The 25,610-nt window shown below is 42.1% G+C and overlaps 1 protein-coding gene across 1 annotated transcript in view; it reads left to right on the top strand.

Annotated features, from left to right (window-relative positions):
* Gnaq (G protein subunit alpha q) overlaps nt 1-25,610 on the top strand; it is a 248,661-nt gene that overhangs the window by 216,462 nt on the left and 6,589 nt on the right. The window contains exon 6 of the mRNA XM_005063781.4: nt 20,953-21,106. Within this exon, the coding sequence (XP_005063838.1) occupies nt 20,953-21,106 (154 nt within the window). The remainder of the gene's footprint in view (nt 1-20,952; nt 21,107-25,610) is intronic.

The raw sequence follows: 25,610 nt of genomic DNA, 5'->3' as shown, positions 1-25,610 counted from the left end.
CTAAATTTCTGACTTGTTACATTTATCTTTGGATGAAGGGAGACACATTAGATACAGACTTTTGCCTGAAAGATTGAAACCCGCTTACTCAGCCTTTCTTGTTTCAGAGCATCCTTTTCCCCTTTTTTGATCATAACATAGATGGAAACTGACATTATTGCTCATGGCATGAGATGAAATTGACATACCAAGTCACATTTTTAGAAACCTTGCAATGTTCACTGGTATGTCAACATTAAACATTTCCAATAATCTATAAGCCTTCAACAACAAAAATAAAAGTGGCTAACAAAAATGCAGTTGTTTTATGGTGACACGTTGCAGACATCTGTGAAATACTTGTGTAGGCCTCCTGAAGCAGCTTGCCCTTCTAGTCATGTACTGACTGCTACCCAGTTCTCACCCAGCTCCCTAAGTCAGCTGCTGCTGTGTTTCCAGAGTCCTTCAGTTTACTCGGTTCTCTTCCGCTTTTATTTGCTTTGTAATGCATTTAAATGGCATCTCTTCACATTTGGTCTGACCTAGTAATCTCTTGCCAAATTTAGAGCTACCTTCCTAGAAAGTGTGTCAGTTGGCACAGTCACAAATGGTAAGGCCACTGTCGTACAAAAGAGGAGCTGGGGAATAGGCAACAGTAGATTCATGAATGTGCTGTCATCATGGTACATGATAGTTAAAAAGACAAAGGCAGGCCAGAGCTCCCCTTGCCTTTCCTGAGCTCCCAAACTTACCATGCACATTGCAATCAGTTGTGCTGGTCGTGTTCAGCCAGTGCTTCTGACACTCACTCACTCACTCACTCACTCACCCACCCACTCACCACTCACCTTTCCGTCAGTTTTTCTCATAGCAAGAAAGTGCTTGTATTCTAGTTTGGCCGTTGCATGGGTTATCCCAGAACTAAGGGCGTGGTTTCCTGGGATGTGTGTTGACAAAGTCAGCTTCTTGTGGACTACTAGCTCTGCCACATGATGTGGTCTGTCGTAAGAAGAGTGGCCATGCCAGCCACAGATGTTAATAATGGCAAGGGGACAGAGCTAGGCTTGAGATTTTAAATGTTTGGCATAGAAGTAGAAATTCTAAAGTCGTCTAAAGGAGAAAACAAAAGTTAAAGCCTTGTTTCTTGTGAAGATAGATCCTCACCTATTAAAAGAGGAGGTTACATGCGTCCAGTGTGATTGCTGTAGTCCTTAGGAGTCATAACTCTTGGGTTCCATTTCACAGGACTGGTGTTATGGCAAGTCTTTGTTTTCCCAAAATCTAACCAACTCAGGCTGGTTCCTGAGTTCTCAGGTATGAGCTCAGCCTTTACACCCTACACTTTAACCTGGTCGGTGAAGAAGCAGAGCAGTTAGTTAGCAAGCAACCAGCAGAGAAAGGTCAGCGGTGGATAGCCGTGAGAAGCCCCTGGTGGGAATGGAGGGAGGCTTGGATACGCTCCTTGGGAAGAAGAATAAAAATGAATCAGAGAATCAGAAAGGAGTTCAGAACCGTGGAGAGACAGTGAGACCATCATTCCCTCCCCTTCCTGAGCAACATTTTCCTTAGAAAATGTATTACTCGGGGAAGAAAGCTCAGTTGCTGTAACCATAATTCCCAAAATAGAGTTCCTTCAAGAGCTGGGGACTAGCTTCTCTTTTAAGGAAGCACTGGGACTCACCATCACTTCCCTGAATCCTGCTCCCCATTGCCTAGGCCACGGCTGCATACAGCTCACCCTCCATTGTTAGAAAACCACCAGCTGATCAGAAGCATCTTCATTTTCCAAATGAAGTCTGGCTGCATCCATGATAGTGGCCCCTTTTAGTTGTCCTTTTCTTTCTCTGGTTTGAGCCATTTGCTATTGTCTATGGGTCTCCATCCATTGAAGATTCAGGAAAAGCTCCAGATTTTGCTTTCACGAGAAAAGTTTCCCTTCACTCTGACATAAAAATCTTAAGAAGACAGCAGTTTTAAAGGTAAAATCATGACAGGAGTTTTTAGTCATTTTTCTTTGTTTTGTTTTTTAATTTTATTGCTTCAAATTAGGAAATTGTAGTTCCATTCGGTAAGTCTGCAAAGTAGTCTAAAATTGTTAAGTATTCCATTGTCTGAGCTTTCTAATAACTCAGGTACACTGATAGTTCAGGAATGTCTTTAGAGCCTCCTGTCATTGACACTATACAACTTAAATGTGTCCGTGTATGTGTGTGTTGGAGAAGAGGGCAGCAACTCTGACTACACAGAAAAACAAGCATGTGCCTGAGCAGTGTGACTTCAAGAACAGGTACTTGCAACCACTCTTTTATTTATAAAAATCCTCAGTAAAAGCAACTAAATCTTCCCCTAGATGAATGCAAATAGAGAAATTTGCCAAGATTTAAAATCTCTTTTAATTTAAAGTCAAAATTCAAAATTCAGTGAGTTTATACAAGTACTTCAGAACTACAAGGTCTAACAAGAGACAACAGGTCTAACACGGTGAGAAATTGTATTATTGTCTTGGCTTCACGAAAACCTCTTGTGAGTTTGGGAGCAGATCTGCTTTGGCCTCTGTAGGCTGCACATGGGTTTGCTGTAAACAGCTTAGATCTAGAAATGCTGAACCTTCAGCCAACTCCACTCCTGAGTGCTTGAGTGGGAGCAGGAATCCCTGTTCAGATGAATAGGCAAACCCGCTTGGTCTGGCAGGTGCATTTATTTAGCAAATATCTCCTGAGTACCTCTATTTCCTGTGCATATAGGAATGAGCTCTTTAGTGGTTAGAGACCCTGAAACAGGGCCTCACCTGAATCTCCTCAAAGCTTTGTCTTTCCTTTTAATTGTAAATTTGAATGCTTTTGTCCTTTTTTAATCAGGAACTTTAGCTGTACTCTCACCCAGAGACCTCTCTACCATATTCTGGTTTGTTGGCTGCTTGACAGTCAGCTCCACAAGGAAATACCTATCAAACTGATTGACTTACAAATGATACAGAGAGTTTGGATTCAAATTTCTAGTGAGGTCTGCCTTCCTTCTTTGTGTATTCTGGGACTTCAGGGAAGGCATCTGCACACTCTCTTAGTAGGCAGGTGTGTCTCAGCCTGGACACATCTGCAGCCATCTTTTTCAGGACACCAGTTCCTCCTTTCACATTAGTTTGTGCATTTCCCTCGGTAGGGCACAGTTTCTGATAGAGTGAATATAATTTTACCTGGGTGGTTTGGTTTTCGGTTGGTTGCTTGCTTTGTTGGTGGGTGGGTTTCTTTTGAAGCTCCTGTTTCTTGCTGCACTGTTTAGTTGTCTTGGCAAAAGCCATCAACTTGAAATTACAGGAAGTAAAAGGTCTTGTTTATTGCAGAGAAAGAAAAGCTGTTGTCTGGTACTGCTTGTGTCCACAGGGGGGCAGCATAGCTTTGCAGGCTGCCTCAGCTCAACCATCCCCAAATGCCCTCCACCTCCATTATAAATTTTTGACTGTCCCAGCTAACCACTTATTCAGATCTTTTCTTCACAGTGTTTTTTGAATCAAACTCAGCTATCTCAATGCTGTTGCTTACAAGGGGTTCATAGCATCTACTTGTTCATTTTACTAGTTACATGCCAGATACATGTTGAGTTTTCATACAGGATTTCTTAAGTCCTCACATCTTCAAGTAGGAAAGCCACACAGCCCATTTTATCTTAGTTATTTTTTAAACAGATTTTTTTCATATGATATATTCTGAAATTGGTTTCCCTTCCTACAGTTTCTCCCAGATCCTCCCCCTCTACCTGACTCCACTTCTCTCTCTCTCTCTCTCTCTCTCTCTCTCTCTCTCTCTCTCTCTCTCTCTCTCTCTCTCTCTCTCTCATTAAAAAAACAACAACAGGTATCAGAGGTAATAATAAACAAGCCAGGGTAATACTAAACAAGCAAGTAGACAAAAAAGCCAAAGAAAAAGTACATGAAACACATAGATACAGAAACACACACAAAAAAATCCCATAAGAACCCAAACATCAAAGCCATAACTCATAAGCAAAAGGCCTCTAAGGTTAAAACAACAAACAAAAAAACAAAACAAAAAACCCAGGCAAAGCATTATGAGGCAGAAAACCTACAAAATACCATTGAGTGTACCATCTACTACTAGACTTGGGGCCTGCCCGTAAGTGTGGTTTGTACACCCAATAACATTCCATCAGAGAAAACGAATTTTTCCTTTGCCATTGGTTATGAATTGAAAATAACTTCTGGGTTAGTGTGGGCTTGTATCTCAAAGTTGGGACTTAGATCTTTGCTGGCCCTGTGCATGCTACCACAGTCCCTGTAAGTTCATATATGCATCAGTCCTGCTGTGGATTGAAGGCCTCGTTTCCTTGGTGTCCTCCATCCCCTCTTGCTCTTGCAATCTCTCTACCTCCTCTCCCACACACTTCCCTGATCTCTGTGGGAGAGATTTGATGACAGCATCCCATTTAGGACTGAGTGTTGAAGGTCTCTCCCTCTGCACATTGTCCAGTTGTGGTCTCTGTATTTGTTCCTATCCACTGCAGAGAGTGCTTCTCTGATGATGGCTAAGCACTGGTCTATTGATATAACAGATTGCCATTACTCTTCTACTGCTGAGATCCAACACCGTGACCAAGACAACTTATAGAAGAATGGATGTATTTGGTTTACAATTTCAGAAATTGAAGTGTTAATGGTGGAGAGGTGTGGCAGCAGACTGGAGACATGTTGGCTAGAGCACTCACAAGCATGTGATAGGGAGACACTGGGACACAACTCCTTCAACAAAGCTACCTCCTAACCCTTCCCAAGCAGTTCCATCAACTGGGGAACAAGTATTCTAATATATACACCTACTGAGCCATTCTCATCCAAATCACCACACCAATCTAGGACATTTCTACTCTTTTGATATTATTGGCAGAGAAAATATGACACTAGCGTACATCATGGACTGAACCACAAAGAGAACCAGGAAGTCTTCCCGAATTAAGTGTTAGCAGAAGTTTGGGGAAAGTGGGCTATCACTGACCCCCTGCTGGCTAATACTTAAGATACCACTGGCTCCTTCAGTCACCGTTGATCACTAAGCAAGACTCCATCATTTGTATATGGGAGTTGCTCTTAAAACCATTAAAGGAACATGCTAAATGAGAAGAACTTGCAAAGCCAAAGCACCTTGAGGGCTCCACTCAGGCCAGTGCTGAGTCACTCACTACTGCTGAGTCACACTGTGCAGATGAGAGCTAACCATGTCCACTTCCATGCTGCAGTAACTCCCTGCTTATTTAGATACATGTCCTTTTCATTCTTCTGGAATGTGCATTCTCTCAACAACAACAAAACAGTTTACCCCACCCCAAGGCTGATGTTTGGGTGTTAGGAGAGAACTAACTTAACACTCTGAAAAACTCTGCAGAGGTTAATAGGCGATTTCAGAGGAGGGATGGGTTATTTTCCAGTTTGATGACTGGGAAGGCATCTAGAGAGGTGAAGATAATGACAATAAAAGAAATTCAGTCATTCTCTGATAGAATAAGGGTGATGCTGTCTTGGAAATGACCTTGACTGACTTACAGTGTCTTTATCTAAAAATGGTAGCTTGAAAATAACTACTGACAACAGGGTTGTATTATAATCACAAAACCCTCCTTACACTTAATTTTTTATTATTAGAACTCTTCCATTTACCAGTTAGTAAAGCTGCATTTGGCAGGTTAGTTTGTTTTGTTGACTTTTTTAAGCCTACAGAACTACCCTATATTCCCAGGTTGTCTAAGTACTATCGAGGCCCAATCCTCATTAGATTAGATGAGATCTGGAATTCAGGGTGGTATAGCTGTAGACTGGTTTGTTGGTTTTTATATTTTATATTTTAAAGGCTTAGGTATCCAGTTCATAATTCAGATAATCTTAAAACAAGTACAAGAGTTGGTATAATTAAGGTTGTTAGGAATCTTTTAAAATGGATAGAAGAGAAAGATTGCCAGATTATTTTTATTTTTCTTGTTTTGCTAGGAATTGAATGTAAAGCACTGTAATAAATATTTGGTTTTCTGCTGTGGGCTTGCTACATAGCCTAGATTGACCTTGAACACAGTTTAAGCCTCTGCCTTTTAAGTATGAGGAATGAAGTTACACCCCACAATGTCTGACATAAAGTCAGTTCAGTGGGGCTTGCTAAATAAGTCTTTCAATACAGAAGGTTGCATTTAATATCTGTGGAGAACAAAATGAAATTTAGTAGAATTGAGTGCATGACATATTTCATAGACAATTATTGTTTTTGTGAAACTACTTTCATCTGTGTACCTGTATGTTTCTGTCAATCTGGGCTGATATAAAGACTATTTTTTATTGTTATAGTAGTTTAGAAAACACTTTTTAAAAAAAGAAAGAAAAAAAACACTGCTTTAGGGAAACGCCAATGTATATATGTTTTCTTTGTATACAGTACAGTTAGACCAATAGCTATTGACCTGGAAGCCCTGAGCTTGTAACAAGAGAAAAATACTAGCATTTGTCATGACTTTTATCTCAGTACATTCAGCCTTCATGAGCAAGGTCCTTATCCACATTCACCCAGCACAGTTGGAAAATATTTAATAATAAAAAGAGGTCTTCACATGCAGGCTTGTTCTTGCTACTGTTCCTTCAGTGGCTATTCACATAGCATTTATATTGTATTAACTGATACAGTTCCCCGGGGGTTATTTAAAATATATGATGTACAAGTTAGATGAAAACTACTGTACCATTTTCTATAGTTTCAAGCATCCACAGATCTTTATACCTTCCTGGAAGACCTACACAATGAAAAAAGCCTTTTTACTTCAGAAGTGCTCCATTACTGAGAAAGGGAGTTTGTAGCCAGGAATCCCCGGGGTGAAATGTCTCATCCTCACTGGCCCACTCTTGTCACCCTCTATAGATGTTTAATGGAAGCAGTTATGCCTCACATTTACTGTAGAGCATGCTTTAGGAATAAGACTCTCCAAAGGTCTCCCCCTTAAAAGCTAACTGGAGGAGTGAACATAATAATTACTGTCTTCATTTCCCAGAACAGTGGTGAATCTATTGACACATCCAAGGTCATTTTAGGAAAGCCTAAGCCATTGACTGTTTTCATTGCCTGGGATTTAGATTGTCAACTTTAGAAAAAGATGCTACTTCAGTTGCAATGAGATTTAAGTGAACAAGTAAATACTGGTGTATTACATTTTTTTAAAAAAGCTGAAGATATTGACTCTTACTAGTATGTCTGTCACCAGGTTGTCTTTCATCTTATAGGGAAGTGGGATGGGACAAGGAAACTGGAACAGAGACAGAAAAGACTTAGCTGGCTAACAGCCAGGCTCTCTTAAGCATCTCTCACTACACTGCATGATCCTGCTCCATCTAAGCTTGAGGCATCTTTACTAGCATTGCATATTTTATGCGTTGCTCTTGCCAGGCTTGGGGACTCGACAGGGGCAGCAAAGGAATGAAATAAAGACAGACAGACGCACAGGTGATCTGGGCTCTTGGCTGGAGAAGCCACAAACCCCAGAAGCTCATCATGTTTATCACATATAGTAGAACAAGAAGGCAGGGTTATTCTATACAGCTTAACAAGGAGGCAGGTTTAGCTAATCTAGGTAGGAGCATGCTGGGCAGGGCCTGGAAGGGGTAGTCTTCCAGCCTGGGGAAGAAAGCTATGGTGGTCGCTTTCTGCATGCACTATCAACATACCCAATTGGACCAGAAGTTACCATCACTCTGAGCTGCCTGAGGAAGACTTTGACATTTTTATTGAGCTGAAGCATGCCTCTGTCAACACACGTTCATACAGAACTTCACTTGCTCTCTACATTTTGAATAATGACATTTTCTTAATTCCTTAAGGACTGGTATTGTCACCATGGCTAAGTAGGGGAGAGAAAAGAACACTGACTTTGAAACCATGTAATTTCAAAGCTGAGGTTCCACTCTACAAGCTATCATCCTGAGTCCTCACTTCACTGTCAACCTTAAAATTCATTCGGCCCCTTTCCTGTCTTGAGTTCCTAACTTGGATCCTTTATTGTCTTCCTTTTTGATTTAATGTTTTTATTTTGGTCTGTCATGTCCTCCTGAAGTTTCCTGAGTAAAGGTTCAAAGGACCTTTGCAAGCATTGTAATCCGTCTATATAACTGTATGCATAGTCTGCCCTCGAGCATAATTGATATTTTGGTTAGATACAGCATTTTCAGGTATGAAACATTATGAAAGTATTTTTCTCCTGTTGGCCAGTGTTTGCTTTCAGGACTCACAGTTCTTCTGCTCATTATGTTGCTTGTTCTCTGTTGAAGGTTTTATAATGTTATTAACCTGATGATTCTGACTCTTAAAGGGTGACCTTTTGTGGCCCAGACCTCCTCCCACCACTGCCACTCCCCCAAGTGCCACTTACCTGGTAAATACCTGAGCCAAAACAACTAGAGCGGGCTGGGGGGGGGGGCTCTGCCTCAGTGACAACTTGTGCAAGGCCCTGGATGCAATTAGTATCACAGTGCAGGAGCATATGATCAATCTCCTGCCCTTCCTCCTACCCCTCCCCCCCCCACCCGTCCCTCCAGGTTTCAGTGCAATTCAGCATAAAGATTTAATTATAAGGCATTTTCATTTAATATTTCTTTGGACATTTCTCTGTATTTTTCTTTATCATTTTGCTCTATTATAGAAATGCTGTAGTTTCACATCTGTACTTGTAAGTTAAATATTCCTCCACCCATTTATATTGTCTGGATAACTTACCAGTTACTTCATCCCATTGCAGTTGGGAGTGCTGGTACCCAAAAAGAGGCCAGAAGAGGGTGTTGAATCCCCTGGAGCTAGAGTTACAGGAAGTTGTGAGTTGCCAGTTATGAATTATGGGAACCAAACTCCCAGACCTCTGCAAAAACATCAAGTGCTCTTAAATGCTGAGCCATTTCCCCAGCCCTAGCCCCAGGGATTTTAAATCTCAAAGGCTTTTTAGTGATATAAACCATGCAACTTACTGGTTCCCTGTAATGGTACTTCATATAATCAGAGATTGTTTTCTGGTTTTGTTTTTTTGGGTTTTTTTCTGTTGTTGTTGTTGGGTTTTTTGGTGGTGGTGGTGGTGGTGGTGGTGGTGGTGGTGGTGGTGGTGGTGGTGTGTGTGTGTGTGTGTGTGTGTGCGCGCGCGCTGTAATGTTGATTGTAGTCAAGGCCTTGCACAAGCTACCACTGGCCTAGCTGCCCCCACCCCAACCCCCTCTCTGATCTTTTGCTCAGATATTTCCTTGGTAAATCACTGGTGTTTACTTGTATACTCATGTTTTCTTTCAAAGCTTTTTTTGATGTTAATTGATCATTCTATTCTCTCCCTATGCCCTCCATTCCAGGACTAGAGGAACTTGTTTTGTGAAAATTTTCTGTTTCTGTTGGCTGAATCTCTAGGTCCTTATTTGCATTGCACTATCTCAGATCTCTTAGCTCTTGACTCTTAGCTTCAAAAAGATCTGTACTCCTTTGGATCACCCAGAGCACAGGTGTTTATGCCAAGTAAAGCATTAATAGTCTAGATTTGTTTGGGGTTTCTTGTTGTTATTTTGTTTTGATTTTTTTTCCTGACTGCCCAATTTAATAATAAGGTCCTTTTTCACATGTTTTAGAGAACATTTTATTTAAAACCTTGAAAAATTCAGTAAATTCTTCTCATGATAAAAAGTAAAAGAGCAACTCTGAAGAAAAACATTTCAATTTTAAAAGTCAACACTTTGGCCTGACAGTGGTGGCACATGCCTTTAGTCCTAGCACTCAGGAAGCAGAGGCAAGTGGATCTCAGTAAGTTCAAGGCCAGCCTGGTCTACAAAATAAGTTTCAGGACAGGTAGGACTATTACACAGAGAAGCCCTGTCCTGAAACCACCCCTCCCCCCAAAAGATTAACACTTTGTAATACATTTTTAGCATTTTGTGAGCATACTTAGTTTTTTTGTTTGTTTTAGTTTGGTTTGGTTTTGATCTAAGGGTACTTAGTTTCTCATAATGTTTGTGTTACCTTCCCCAGCTTTCATAGTAATTACTGTCATGAGGACATTATATATTGTCCTGGAGTTTAAAGAAAAATAATGTGCACTGCTTCTCAAAGGTTGTTAATACAGAACTTAGTGGAACACTGGAGAGGTTCAGATAATACTGTTTTAAACCAAGACTGCATGTGAATGAAATTAAAGACACTGACTTTTTAAACAGAAGTAATCATGGTGGTTAGTGATGCCGCCAGAACTTTGCACTGTCAAAATAACAGTACTGACAGAGTAAGGACAGAGGAAAGCACTGTTCAGTGGGTACCAAGGCTAAGTGGCTTGAGTTGTAATATTGTTCCCCTTGACCCCTTCATTCTGTTGACCAATGGTACAGCAAAATAGGGAAGTTGAATGGGGACAGGGTGAATCCATGAGTGGGTTATTATTAGTCTGTGTTATTAACTGACACAGTTGTAGAGTTACCTTGTGTGTGCATGTGCACGCAGGAATGGTAGGAACACTGGAATTACAGATAGATACAACCATGCCCAGCTTTATATAGGCTCTGGGAATCTGAACTCAGGTCTTCACATGCACATGACAGGCACTTTTCCCACAGTGTCATCTCCCAGTCTGTGTAAACTGTTTTTAAAGCAACTTCAGGAAGCGTGAAAAATATGTCTTCATCTTACACAAGGACTATTTCACAATAGTGTTACTAATTTTAATGCCACATGAGTGGGTTATAACATCTAGAAAGGTTTTTTACATGTGTGCAATCCCTAAATAAACAGAATGCTCTGAGATTAAAAATTGAAAAGGATTTATAACTCTTTTAAAGAAAGTAGATGCCTTTTTCCTTCAAAGAAAAAGAAAAGTAGGGCCAGGCAATGGTGGCACATGCCTTTTATCCCAGCACTCAGGAGGCAGAGGCAGGAGGATCTGAGTTCAAGGCCAGCCTGGACTACAGGGCATTTTCCATGATAGGCTCCAAAACTACACAGAGAAACCCTGTGTCCAAAACAAGAAAAAAAGAAAGAAAAAAGAAAAAAAATAGAAACTCTATGGTAGATTAAGAAGTAGAAGACAATAAAGTTAAACCTCAAAGATTTTATGGCATGTATAAGAGGGGTTTTATTTCATCCTTTTTTTCTATATGCATGTCCTTTGTTGTACATTATAAGTCTCCTAAGCATGAATTCTTAGTAAATAATCCCAACTCAATATTACTTGTGATTCAGAGGATTTTCTTGCTAAGTATGTTTCTCTCTTATCACATTTGTTTATTTACCGTGTGGGGGGTGGGGCAAGTGTATAGAGGTCAGAGAACAACTTGCAGGAAACTTGCAGGAGTCATTTTTCTCCTTCTATGTCATGGTAGAGTTAGTAGGATGCTCACTGCCCACTGAGCCATTTCTCTAGCTTTAGATATATTTCTTAACTTATTCTTTTATCAGCCTCCTCACTTGGAAAATTAGTGTGAAAGAGAGATGTTCACAGTTCAGAACACTGGTTGCTCTAGTGGAGGACACAGTTCAGTTCCCAGCACCTGCATAATAGTTTACAGCTGTCTATAACTCTACTTCCAAAGGCTCTAACACTGGCTTCCCCAGGCACTACATTCATGTGGCGCACAGACATAGACACGGGCAAAACAGCTATATACAAAAATGAAAATAAACAAACCTTTAAAACAAATTCCATGCTTTTGTGCATATAACAAGAGTTAGTGGTCTGTGGACCCCCAGGACAAATCTAGCCCCATCTCTAACTGTATAGGTCCTACTCTATCAAGTCATTATTGTACAGGAATACAGCCTTAGGAATATGACATGCTAAACTCAGTTAAGAGGACTTTTATTAAGTATATTTTATGTATTCTTTTGAAAAACTTTAAGCCAATGGGTTTTTACCTCCTTCCTTGTTGGTGTTCTTGTTTGATGTATTTATCTGCTGCCCCTACCTTTCAGTACCAAACTTACTCTCATTTTGTATTTTATTTATCACTTTTTACTTGCTGTCTATTCCTCTGTAGAAATTATAATCATGTTCCTGCAGTCTGCAGAGAGTAAAAGAAAGAACAAGAGAGCCAGAGTGAATGAAAAGAACTTCAGCAGGCAATAATGAATGAACCAGGCCCAGTGCTCCCCAAATGAACAGCTCAGAGGATGCTGCAAAAGCATGTGGGGTTCAAATGCCTGCTTATAAAGCCAGATGTACAACTCCTGTCAGCCAGATGTCCAGCATCTTTCTGCAATCCCAGCACTCCCCGGGAGATGGGAGATAAAGACGAGAGAGCCCTCTAGGCAAGGACTGACTACCCTAGAGTTGTCCTCTGACTTCCACATGTACGCCCACATTCACACACAGGACTGTACAAAGATGCTACCCATATAAATTCTTAAGATTTATCTCTGGACACACGGCAAGTCAAATTTCTACCCTACTGATATCACCTGCCCTGTTAGCCAAAGAACAAGCCAACCACGTTTCTGAACCATGATGACATATCTGTAAAAGCATTTTGTGACATTAAAACAAACACTGTACTAAATTACTTCCAGCTATTTCACCTTTATTTTCCCAAACTTGACTGTCCTAGGGCAGTAAACCATTAATGTAAAAATTGTGTACGGCTCAGCCTGAAGTTCTGATATTTCTGTGATTGGTCATTCATGACCCTTTCAAGGTATTCAGAGTTTCTGATTCAAGCCAGTTCTCTGTAATCCTTTGTCTACATATTCTTGAAGCCTGTTTCTAACTCCCCTATCCAAAGTCTCAAACAGCTTGGCCAAATTACCTCTCATCACCCACAGAGTCAAGAAGAAAAACAAAGCAAGGAAGCTGGTACTTAAGCCCACTTTGCTCCTTGTCAGCAAGGGTAACAGTGTGAAGTCTTTCAGTCTGCTGTGGCTATGTACCCAAGCTAGTTTACCAAAAGGAAACTGAGCTGGCTTTGAGGGTGGTCGATTGGAAAACAAAGTTTTTCAATAAAGTGGGACTGCTTCCTAGTTAGGCCTAGCAGTGCTGAGGTGAGGTGCTTTAATCTTATTTTAAGACTTCTCTAAATAACTTAACATGTAATGTGCAAAGTGACAAACTAATAGGAAAACTTAAGATGACTCCAGCATATGAGAATGGAAACAGAATACAAAAAGAGCAAACATCACAGAACTAAGAGCACTGCAGGTAGGCCAGTCTTCTAGAGCTGTAAGTCTGGCTGTTGCTCAGAGGAAATCAGGAATGCAGTAGCTGTTGTATTTTCACTGAGCATGTCATCTACTCTGACATTTCACACACGCTGTGTTTTGACTGGAAAGGACAGGGAAGGGATGGATGGAAGTCCTCCTAGAGGGAGCATTGAGACACTTGTTCCCACGTGCCTGGGTCATATAAGCTGGTTTTACCTCTTGCAGAAAGCAAGTCAATAGTCAATAGTCGCTGCTTTCAGTTGATTTCCTGATTGTTGTTCAGCACAGTTCCAGTGGGGTAGGCTATCTGCAGAGGATGCCACACTAACTTGGATACCCTGGTGGCAGAAGCATGGAGAACTCATTTTGTCTCCCTCCTGCTCAAGGAAAAGAAGAATCACTCAGCTTTCCAGGCACCTGTGTTTTTATCCTCGTTGTTTGTTTTGAGTTCATTTCAGTCTGGTTCTAGCTACATATAGCAAAGAGGTTTGGACTTAAGCAAGTGAGATATTTTTCAGGCAGATCATCTAGGATTGAATGGCAGCAAATACTTTCCAGCAAGATCAGTCTGGTTTCTTGGCACAGCCAGTACTAATGAGTCCACTGTGCTCCAAGATTAGAGTCCACCTCTTCAAGTAATCACACTGTATAGAGAGGTTCACGGTTGTTCCCTTGGTTCTTTGATGACTGGTTCAGGGCAGCATCCTTAGACACTTAGTGGTTGCTGAAGTATTTTATATGAATGGAGACCTAAAGAATTTCTGATAGGTTGGAACAATGAATAAGGTGTTGTTCTGACTAAACTCTGGAGGTCTGTCCTTATCTTTGTGGTGTGAAATGTATGACTTCTCATATTAGCACCCTAGAAACAGAATCTGTGGCTGTCAACTCAGAGGCTTAAAATATGGAACACTCTGGTCATCATTAGACGTAGACTCTAAGAAGCACCCAGTCCTGACTGGGGATACAGACTGCTGGATATGTAATAGAGCCAAAAAGTTACACTGGTGAGACAGTACACAGGATTTAGTTTTGAAGCATGACCAAAGAGTGTTGTAAAGGTCGTGCGGGACAGTTGTTTGGGTTATGAAACACAATTACACCTGAGAGAAAGGAAGGGCTTTTCCAGCAAAACTGTCCTAAGGTGGGGGCACAGAGCAGCTGATGATGGAAAATAGGATAGGAAGGAAGGTCAGTGAACTGACAAGTCAATGATATGTGGACATGGGATGTCAAAGATCGGAAGCCTCTCCAGTAGAGAGTGTTAGGAGAAACGAGGAATTTCGTGTAGACATTAATGCTGGGCTGTGGTGGAGCACACCTTTAATCCCAGCACTTGAAAAGCAGAGACAGGTGGATCTCTGTGAGTTCAAGACCAGCCTGGTCTACAAAGGGAGTTCTAGGACTGTTACCCAGAGAAGCCCTGTCTAGAAACACCCCCCAAAAAAATAGGCTTTAGCTCACTGATATGTCAGCTTTAAAAAGGTAGGATATGTGATTGCTAAATTGAAAGACCAATGTGTTGTAAATTACATTTTGAAAGGAGGCTGTGACTGAACTGGAATGCCAGAAAATTGTAAATGGGAGGTGGTCTGAGTTCCAGGTCTGCACATATACACCACAGAAAGTTGCAGAGTTTTTTCAGTTTCTTCTTTTGTATCCTGCTCTCCTTTGTCTCTCCTTGACCTGGCTGTCCCTCCCAAGCCCTTCCTCTCCCTTCCTCCCCCTGCTTTTCTCCTGCAATATACTGACATACCACATGTCGCAGGGCCCCATCTGTGACCTCATCTCTGCCTAAAGCCTTAGACCTTGAGGTAATAGGCAAATGTCTTTTGTCCCTTTGCCTCTCTACACATCCTGGGTGGCAGAATGTGCTGGCACGTATACAAAGCTATCATAATATGAAAACTTTTTGGAGCCATCTTTAAGCCTGGAGCACACACCTAATTTGATCTCAAATAGTTGCTTGCAGAGATTTGCAAAGACTAGGGAAATCATTGAGGAAACAGTATGTATCCACCGGGGTTTGGTGTCCTGGCCTTCCTACCCCTCTTGTCTGATTTGGGTAGCAGAAGGGAGGGGTGGCTAAGGAACCTAATTATTTCTTGTCCTAACTTCTTAACTGGTGTAATGTGTGTCTGTTGTCTTATTGGTTTTGTCTGGGTTTGGATTTGAGCATTTTTTGACATTTTTGAAGATACCCACTTTAACATGTGGAGGATTTCAGAAGCATCCTTTCTCTGCCTGTGGTAAGAGAAAGTAGTAAGAGGTCTGGGTGGCATTGCAGTTTTTAACAGTTGAGTGTGCTACCATATGTCAGGACCTCTTGGTGAGGCCAATTGTTTGCTTTAAAGATCTGGCTGAAAAGGAGCCAGTGAAATCTTTCCACTTGCTAGACTTGCACATAGTCATCTACACATGATCCCAAATGCAGGCACACTCTGCTTGTCTGTCTGACCTTGTTCATTTAGAAGGCCATGATGTTCTTTTCTAATGGAAAGTGTGGGAAACAGAATCACATCCATCTGTCTGCTTCTGGCATCAGGAGGTGGCACTGTGGACCACTTACCCTCCATGATTCCCAGATAGTGCAGGGCATCACTGTAGACCACTTACCCTCCATGATTCCCAGATAGTGCAGGGCATCACTGTAGACCACTTACCCTCCATGATTTCCAGATAGTGCAGGGCATCACTGTATCCTAGAAAGCTTCAATAGGTTTCTTGGGGATCTGTCCGTCCTCCAGCAGTAGACCTTAGCTGTAAACACCTCACAGATGACTGTCAGCCCTCGGGAATGAGGGGATCTGATTTTCTATGTGTTTGTTTCTTCAGCATCTAGTTTTGTATTTACAAGCATGATTCTGGTACTTATGTGAACTATATAGTTTGGTATGATTTATTGAGCTACTAAAATGGACAGAGTATGAGGGAGGCAGTCAGGTGACCTATGCCACAGCCTTGGCCTGACTGGCGCAGCTAGGGAATGAAGGAAAGACAAACACCAGACACAGAAAAGCTGGGTTCCCAGAGTCAGTAATGTGCACTCTCAGGTGGAGAAGCTGCAACACCCAGAAGATCTGTTTAAGATACACAGGTAACAGGGTGGTGGGTTATTGCGAGCAGCTGAACAAGGAGGCTGCTTCATCTAATCTTCATAGGAGCAGTCTTAGGGCCACAAACATCCAGGAGAAAGCTAAGATGGGCATTTTCTCCATACACTGTCAACATTCTCGTACAGACCCATCCCTCTGAGCATCACCTAGTGAAGGCTTTGCCATTGCCATAGGAATGAGGCACTGGAGTCCCTGACATAGTGATGCTCATGTCAACACACATTCACTCAGGAATGTACTCTCTTCCTACAGATATGTATCAGGTAAATAAAGAGTTAAGGATCTTTTTGTCAACTTGTTATTCGTTTTGTGTGTTTTGTTTAAAAACTCCGGGGCTGGAGAGATGATTCAGTCATTAAAGGCCAGGCTCACAACCAAAAATATAAAAACAATTCTCTGTGAAAGAACATGTGTGTATTAGTGACAAACAATGAGATGAAAAGGCTACTGAATGAGTTGTGCAAACCTTTATTTTAATGTTGCATGGACAGAGAGAAGCACCAATTTGTTGAAGAGGAATAGGAAGATATAGCTTTTGCCTGTGAGCAGCAGAACCATAAAGTGAACTGACATTAGATACCGTCCTGGTAGGCCCTCCAGATTCCAATCTGCAGAAAACCAGCTTCTAAGTGGAGTCTAGGGCCCTGTGAACATGCCCTGACCTTTTCCTGGGTGAGAAGGATGTTTGCACCCAAGCCGAAAGGAAGTCTATTTGGAGTGCTGCACCTAAGTGGTCCCACCCCAGTGTCGGAGACAGGCAGACTGCAGTCACAATGGTTACTTTTGGATCCTTGGAAAATTGTGTGTGCTTCATTGAACCTAGCATGCTTGCACCATTCCTTGCCCCTGGTACACAATGCAAATAAGGAGAAAATGTGTCCGGTACCCGGTACCCAAAACAGAGGATTTTCTTATTTAGTGCACTGCTTCCAGAATTCCGGAGCCCCGGGGAATGATTTCAGAGTTTGTGTTTCCCTTGCTTTTGCTCTTTGCAGTTTCTCATTCTGTCAAGCATCAACACAAAACTACTTTCCCTCTTGATCTCTGCCTCGCTCATACCCTTCCTTCTTGTGTGACCCGTCTCCCATGTGGACAGGAGTCCTGCATTGGTGTAGCCACCATCTTCAGTTCCAGGCAGGGGCTATGTCACAAGCACAGGTGCCTTGTGGGAGGGGAGAGGGAGTAAGACCCAGAGGCCCAGAGGAGGATGTGGGATGTAAGAAAGGCCACTTGACCTGGGCCTGAGGGATTAGGATTTGGGTCAAGAAAGGACAGTCGCAGCTGTGTGCTGGCAGTGACATAGAATCTCTTTATGGAGGAGAGCATTTGAAGAGGGGCTCACAGTGATAGTGTGTATGTGCATCAGGCTGTCAAGCTGTGATGCCAGGCTAGGACTAGTAGGTGTGTTAGCCTGTGGCTACCATTACAGTTGTGTGTTAGGTGTTAGATTGCATTACAAAGTAGTGCAATTATAGATATGATAAGGGGTGAGAACTCTCCTTGTGACTTTAACAACCATAGGAAGGAGATTTCTGGCCACACTATCCTGCTGCAGTGTGAATAAAGGCCTCCAGCTGAGTACTATAATGTAGGCTAGGAAAACCATGTCTATGTGGTGGCTTCATAGAATCTCTATACCTCTGGTTAAGCACGTGGTCTTTCTCTGCGACCCCAAAAGTAAGAAAGGCCAGGCAGACTCCCACCCTAGCAAGCACCTTCCATCTTTTCTGCCCCATTCCAGCTTTCAAAGCTACATGGCTCGGTTCAGAGGAACACACAAGGAAGACTCCTGGGCTAGGTGGAGGCCTGTTCATCCAGTTAATGCAGAATAATGAAACCTGAACTGGATCCTAAGAAAAGAGGACTGTGAGGGTATGCCACCCCACAGGCTGCTTTGTCTTCAGAGTGAACAAAAACTCAGTATTTTCATCATTGATCTTACACCCCTCATACATTGCTTTTTGTTTTTCTCCTTGAACTTTCCTGCCCTTACAAACTACAGAAAGCAAGAACTACATGCCTCCTGGGACATGCTGTTCCCTCCGAGGTTGGGTTCCTGAGCAGAATCAATTATTCCTCATGCTCTGCACTTGTTCTGCGTTGTGAGTGAGGCTGTGAAAATCAAAGGCAGTGCACTTAGGATTTAGCTCTGCTACAATACAGAGCATTTGCTCCTGGGAATGGGGCATATAGGGATTTTCCTTGAGGAGTGAAATCCTGAAATAAACCCCTTACCTCTTGGGAGAGGGAAAGGAGAGCTAGCACTGTTAGAATGTTACTGGGGAACACATGCAGTGATCGTGTATTACAGCTCTTTTTGTAAAGGTGAGCTGGCCTAGTGCTCCTTCCCCTGTTGCCAAGGGACAGCCTCCCAGTATTCAAGGCCCAATCAGTCGCAGATGGCACCCCTTGTGTGCTTCAGCAGGACGGGTTCCTGAGCAGGCTCTGCTGTCAGTGTGGCCTAAGAGCAGTAGACCTGAGTAGAGTTACTACTCTAAGCAGGTCATCTCAGGGGCCCAGTGCTGGCCAGGCCCAGGAGAACTTGTCCTAGCAGCCCTCCTGGTGGCTTGCTATGGGACTGTCTCCATAGACCCACTGGAACCTGGGGACTCAGCTCACACTTGAGGGAGACATCTGGTGCTCCCTTTGTCAGCCCAGGGTCTAGCTGCCTGCCTTCAAGGGATGCAGAGCAGGAAACACCCAGTACAGACTCTTCCATGGGAGCCCAGCAGTCCCCCCTGGACAAGTGAGTCTTTCTGATGAATGGGCTTACCCATACTCACGAAGGGCTATATTCACCCTTTAGATGGTGCTCCTTTAAAAGCCACAGGACAGCTTGTTGGAACTTCTCCACAGGCAATCTCTTCACCCAGGGCATTACTCCCTCCTCATCCCACTCTAGTTCTCGGGGCCACTTTTCTCTAGTCTTGAAAACTTCAGTCCATAAAATCTGAGGTTTCGGCCAAGTCCTAGTATCTCAGAGAATATAAACTCCAGGTATTAAAATTTAAGGCAGGCACATTGGCACATGCCTACCAATCCCGGCACTCAGGGAGCTGAAGCCAGAAGATCCTGAGTTTGAGTCCAACCTGTACTAAACAGCAAGACTGAAAAAAGAAGGGAAGGAAGGAGGGAGGGAGAAGGAAAGAAAGACAGAAAAGAAAAGAAAGGATTTACACTGCTGTGTTAACCAGTAAAAGACATGTAGATAATAAAATGTGTTAAACGGCATGTGGGTCATTTATGTGAAAGAGAAATGTATGCAATGAAATGAATGCTTGCTTGAGCCGTAAAGTATTGCTTCATCGATGCGTATATAGAATTGCTTAATTGCGTGGGTATGATGTATAGTCCTTCAATCCCAGCACCATTGAGGCAGAGGCAGGTGGATCTCTAAGTTTGAAGCCAGCCTGGTCTACTTAATTTCCAGACCAGCCAGGGCTGTATAATAGACCCTTTCTCAAAAAAAGAAAAAAAGAAGAAGCCTAAATAAATTAACCATTTAAATTACTTATTGGGGGGCTACTGAGGTGGCTCAGAGGATTAAGGGTGCTTGCCGCCAACCTTTCCACCACACAGTGTAAAGTGTTGTCCCTGACCTCTAACGTGAGCTGTGCGATGGCATGTGGACACGTGTGCACACACACACTAGTGTAAGAGCAGAAGCTGGTTGAGAAAGAAGCTGTAGGGCTCTGCACTGTTTTGCTGATGTGTATGAGGGGTGACTTGACTCCATTAGCATTTTTGTTTATGCAAATATGCTGGCTTAATTTCTTCAGAAACCATTAGGGTTTCTGGTGCCAAACTAAGCTTGAAAGTATTGCCCTGGGTAAACACACAAGTGCTGAGGAAGAAATACTATATTTTTTTGCCAGGCAGGGTGATAACACACCTTTAAATCCAACATTGTGGAAGCAGAAACAGGTAGATCTTTGTGAGTTCAAGGCAGTACAGTCTACATAGTTCCAGGCTAGCCAGGGCTGCAGGTGAGAGCATGTCTTTAAAAAAATAAAAAGGATAGGTTTTTATCTCTGAGCTGTTACTTTGTTTTATACATAATTGTGTACATGGAGAAAGAGTGCACCAAAAAACAGTGATGACCCCAGCTGTGTATGTGTGCATGTACATTGTTGTGGTGGGACTCTAGATATGTCTAGGGACAACTGAGTAAGTAACTTTGATTTGAGTGTATGTACATTGTTGTAGTGGGACTCTAGATATACTTAGGGACAACTAAGTTACTTTGATTTGGATGCTTAAAGCATAGTGAAACTCCAAGTAAATATAGTTTAGAAAATACAAAGTGAAGTCTGGCATTTGTGCTTAACTCATATCTTAGGTATTTGATTATGAATGGCCATTTTTGGTGGAAATTTTTTTGCAGTATGTCACATACAGCCTTGTCATCTAGGCTCTGATTAGTTTCTTTTCAAACCTAAGAAGTTATTTCAGCAGTTATTTTTATTACTAATCTTTTCTGCTTGTCGACCTGAGAGTTGGCTTAATGAAAACAGTCGATCTGTGCCATGAATCATTTGCATATAAATCCTGACAAGTCCAACTCAGGCTTTAAAAGTCGGAAGCACACAGAAGATGGGTTGGACTTAAATCAGCCAGTTGACCAGTTATATCATCAGTAATTCACTCTTTGTTTTTCTGATTTTCTTTTTCCCCAGAACCGAATGGAGGAGAGCAAAGCACTCTTTAGAACAATTATCACATATCCCTGGTTCCAGAACTCCTCTGTTATTCTGTTCTTAAACAAGAAAGATCTTCTAGAGGAGAAAATTATGTATTCCCACCTAGTCGACTACTTCCCAGAATATGATGGTAAGTGGGCACCTTCTGCCAGCCTCACAGCTGAGAAGAATTGTGCTGTTAATACTAGTGCAGTGCCCAGAGCCATGAGCCTATGGGGGTTAGAGACAGCATGGTGCAGTACTTGGAGCCCTGGGGACCATAGAGGCTAGAAGCAGCATGGTGCAGTGCCTGGAACCTTGAGCCTGTGGGACCTAGAGGCAGCATGGCTCAGTGCCCAGAGCCACAGGGTCCATGATGGCAGGCATGATAGAATACAAATTACTGTTCCCTGACTTTTAATGATATAAAACAATTTATCCTTAATGTTAAAAGTTATGGGGAAAGCAACAAGTTCTCAGTTGTTTCAAAATAACCATCTCAGAGACTAAAAAAATTTGCTAGCTTTTTCTGTTAGCTACTGCAATTTCCAGTTTCCCTCCCATTTATTTTGTAACCCACCCCTGCCTCTTTCTGGTAAGGACCTCACCTCTGAAGTTGGTATACTGTATTAATTGATTTCTGTTGTTGGTAATGAGCAAGGAACTTAGAGAAGGTACAGTCAGTCCGTCATGAGGGGAGGCATGATGGCCAGAGGGGAGGAAAGGAGAGTACATCTTTAAAACGCACACCAAAGCAGAAAGAATCAGATGTGAAGCAAGGCTTAACGCTCAAAGCCCTCCCCCAGTGTCTTTCTTCCTACAGCAAACCACATCTATTAAACGTGTCAATACAGCACTACCAACTGGGGACCACGGGCTGAAATATCCCAGTCTATGAAGGACATTCTCGTTCAAATCCTAGTCTAGGCCCTCCCTATTTCTAGGATTGTGTTTCGAGTCCCTTGATTTTTCTGATTCTTCAAGCCATAGCTATGAGATCTGTTTTATAGGCCAGTGGAAAACAAATGGGTGACATTAATGTTGTACTTGAATATCCAGGCAGCATTTAATTTGGGAGAATTTCACTAGCAAAAGTCGTAGGATTGATGGCCGAGTGAGGTATTGGAGAGGGATGTCCCCCCTCCTTAGTGACGGATATTAAGTTAAGCACCCTTGCTGGAGCACTTAGGGTCTGCAGGGCTCTCCTGCACTTGGCCTTGCAGTTTCTACCATTAACAAGTAGATCTACCAGGGATACTGTATAGTTCTCAATGACAGGACATCACCATCCTGAGGAAAATGTGTTGACTAATTGGGTCCACATCTAGCCTCCCAGCCCTCCCAAGCAGGGCCACAGTGTTCTATAAAGCTTAAACCTGCAGTAGACAGACCAAACCAAAGGCTGCCATCTGTTGTTATGCAGAAATCATTGCAGCTCACACATTTATCTAGGACTATGTTCTCCCCATCACATCAGAAGTGAGTGGTGTGGACAGACATTAAATGATCTGCAAAGCCTAAAAGTCTTAGTCTTAGACTGTGGCCCTTTACAGAGCCAACCAAGCCATAGTCCAGACAGTACAAACTGAGTATCTCCAAGTGCTGCCCATCACTGACTGTTACCTTAAACAAATTTAACTCTGCTTAGTTTCTTCCTCCATTGATAAGGACTGATGGACTCATGGGTAAGTGACTTGGCATAATACCTAACACAGAGGAGGGCCATATCCCAAAGTACTTAGAGGATGAAAGTAATGACTACTACAAAAAGAATTAACAAAGGAGATCTAAGGCTTCTGCACCATAGTGATTTTGTCCCTCCAAAAGCTCCCTAAGAGATGTGAATCCTTGGAGATTAAAGATCCCTTTGGCTTCATAGCTTTCTATGAAGGTTTAGGTACCTTTTTGCTCTGTGTGTATTAGGTGTAGTGCTGGCTTAAGGAAGGGAAATGTGGCATGCTCAACAGCTGAAGTTTGCATCTCAGATGCATATGTATGACTGGGTACACAGCCAGCTGCTTTGAGACAGGGACGTTTTTGTTAGCAGCATGTTCATATCTCTCAAAGTACATTTTCCTGTTTGCCTGACTATTTTAATAGAACAAAAACTACTTAACCCAAACAACTTTTTCTTTTTGCTCCTTCTATTTTCTTACTAACCCAGAAGCAAATAGTAAATGCCTGAAATTGCCTCAGTGTTCCTGAGGAAGCTGTGGAATGAAATGACTTTATATGGTATACCTGCTACCCCTCAATAGCAGGCCACTCCTGTAAGCACATGGTCTGAGAACAGGAGCAAGAAATACTTTCTGAGACATAAACGTAACTACTTGCTCATACACTCAGATGGCAGGCTTAATTCCTCTGCAGAGTTGGTGAGAGCCAGTGGACAGTGAGGAAAAAAATGACTACACCATACACAGCAGTGGCTCTATGGGCCCCCTGTTGTCCTGCTTGGCTGCAAACAGATGGCAATGTGCAGCCTCAGAGTAGAGGTTCCCTGAGCCCAACTGCTCAACTACAGCCATGTGGTGGCTGGCCACACTGCAGTTCCAGGTTTTCTCAGGTAGGTTCTTGCGGGACTGCCACTTTCTGCAGTATTGTCCTGAGTCCTCATCATTCCAAGCAATTTCCTCCCGAGAGGAATTTACTATAAATGCTTTGGAATTTGAAGGTGATTTTTAACTGTTGTCCTTCTGTAATGGACATATAATATCCAAAGGAAATACGGCCACAGCTAAGTTTAAAAGGCACTGGTTTGTTCTCAGGACAACAAAGTTGTTTCATGAGATCCAAAGCCCTTGGAAGATGAGCTAAGACTGGAAAAACTCTTGAGCACACAAACAGTGATGTTTTAGTAATACACTTATTTAGATACTATCAGTTTCACAGCTGTAGATGTCTTCCTTCAAGGTCTTAATCAGATGAATGCTATCTCTGTGTTTCTCTTCAGGAAGAGAAATGACTGTTTCCACATGGACTGCAGAATTGTTCCTAGAGACTGTTATTCTGTGCCTGCTGTGATGGCTATACCCATTTCTTTGTAATCCTCTATGCTCGAATAACAGAGTTTATGCTTAAACCATAGCACACTGTGAGTGTACTTCAGTGACCTTAAATCTATTTCTGGTATTCTATATAGAATAAGCAGAACAAAAGGAAGTTGGGATCTTTTCCTTCCCAAACAGAGTAAGAATAATAGCTAGGAAAATGGCAGCCTTTTCACACCCTGCCTGTCTCTTAGTCTCTGTTTTAAATATTTGATATTGCTGTGGAACCAGTAAGTTCACAGTACATTGCTAAGGACAGAACCATGTTTCACATATGTACCATCTAAATAATGGCACATTTTTATTTTTCATGTTGGCAGCCTTAGTCACAAAAACCTCAAAACCCCTTGTTACTATTTGTACAAATGAGAGGACTCTGCTTCATAGCTATTTCTTGCAGCTCCTGGCAGTGTGGGATGTAGGTATGAGCCAAATCTGTAATGGAAATTATTTGAAAGTTTTCAGGTATCTGCCTAAGACTCAGACTATGGTCCTTAGAATTGATGGTTAGGCCTCAGCAGTAGAACAAACCCACATTGTCAATCCTGGGAGGTCTTGCCCAGGAGAAAAGAAGTGACCCTTCCTTTTACTGGTGTAAACATGCAGCATGGAGAGAAGCAGACATGCAGTGGCATGGTGCACAGGGTACCTGCTCAGCACCTGAAAGGTGATGGTGTTTTGATGTCAGTACTTTAGAAGCTTTCCACTCACACTTGCCAGAATCTGTCTAAGTATTAAACTGATATATGATGTGATTGATCCTGCACACAATTAGAAATGGTCCAGTTTTTAAATGTGATAGAATGTACAGAAAATTTAAATTAGAATTTAAACATGTAATCATGACATAATTTACATTATGAAACTCTACAGCCATTGCCAATGGATCTGCCACTCCAGCTAAGCAATAACACCCCATTGCCTGACCCCCCACTTCTCATGCCATCCCTTTACTCTAATTTTCTGTCTCTGTCGCCTATAGATAAGTCAAGTCACACAGTATTTGTCTATGTCCAGCATGTTGATTTCAGAATGTATTTTAAAAGTTTATGCGTGTTATACCATCTTTCAGGACTTCATTAACCACCTTTGGCTTACCAAAATGAGTTCAGTCACTTCTGTTTGCTGTTTGCTAATGGTACTGTACATTCACCTATGAAATGCCCTCCTTTCAGTTCATTTAGAGTGTGTCCACCTGTTACATGAATTGAATTGCTAGGTTATATGGGAATCACTGAACTATTTTCTGTAGTGGCTGTACCATTTTGTCTGCCTACCAATGGTAGACAGGGGTGCAGACTTAACCTGTTGTCAAAGGTTATTTTACCCCTTTTAAAATAATATCCAGGCTAGTAGATGGAAGACTGCCTCATGATTTCACTTGGCATTCCCTGAGTATCAGAGTTAAGCATCCTATGTGCTCATTGGTTATTTGTTACCTTCTTTTGCAAAACTATCGGTTCAAGTCTTTTGACCAGTTTTAATCAGGCTGTATACTTTCTTGTTGATATATATGAGAGCTTTATATATTCTAGGTGCTAAATCCTTATCAGATATATGAATTGTACATGTTTTTCATTTGATAATGCACTTTGATAACAAAAG

Source organism: Mesocricetus auratus, unplaced genomic scaffold (genome assembly GCF_017639785.1).
Source record: "Mesocricetus auratus isolate SY011 unplaced genomic scaffold, BCM_Maur_2.0 Super-Scaffold_4256, whole genome shotgun sequence".
Lineage (NCBI taxonomy): Eukaryota > Metazoa > Chordata > Mammalia > Rodentia > Cricetidae > Mesocricetus > Mesocricetus auratus.
Note: the sequence above shows the minus strand (reverse complement) of the source record. Positions and strands in the feature narration are given on the sequence as shown.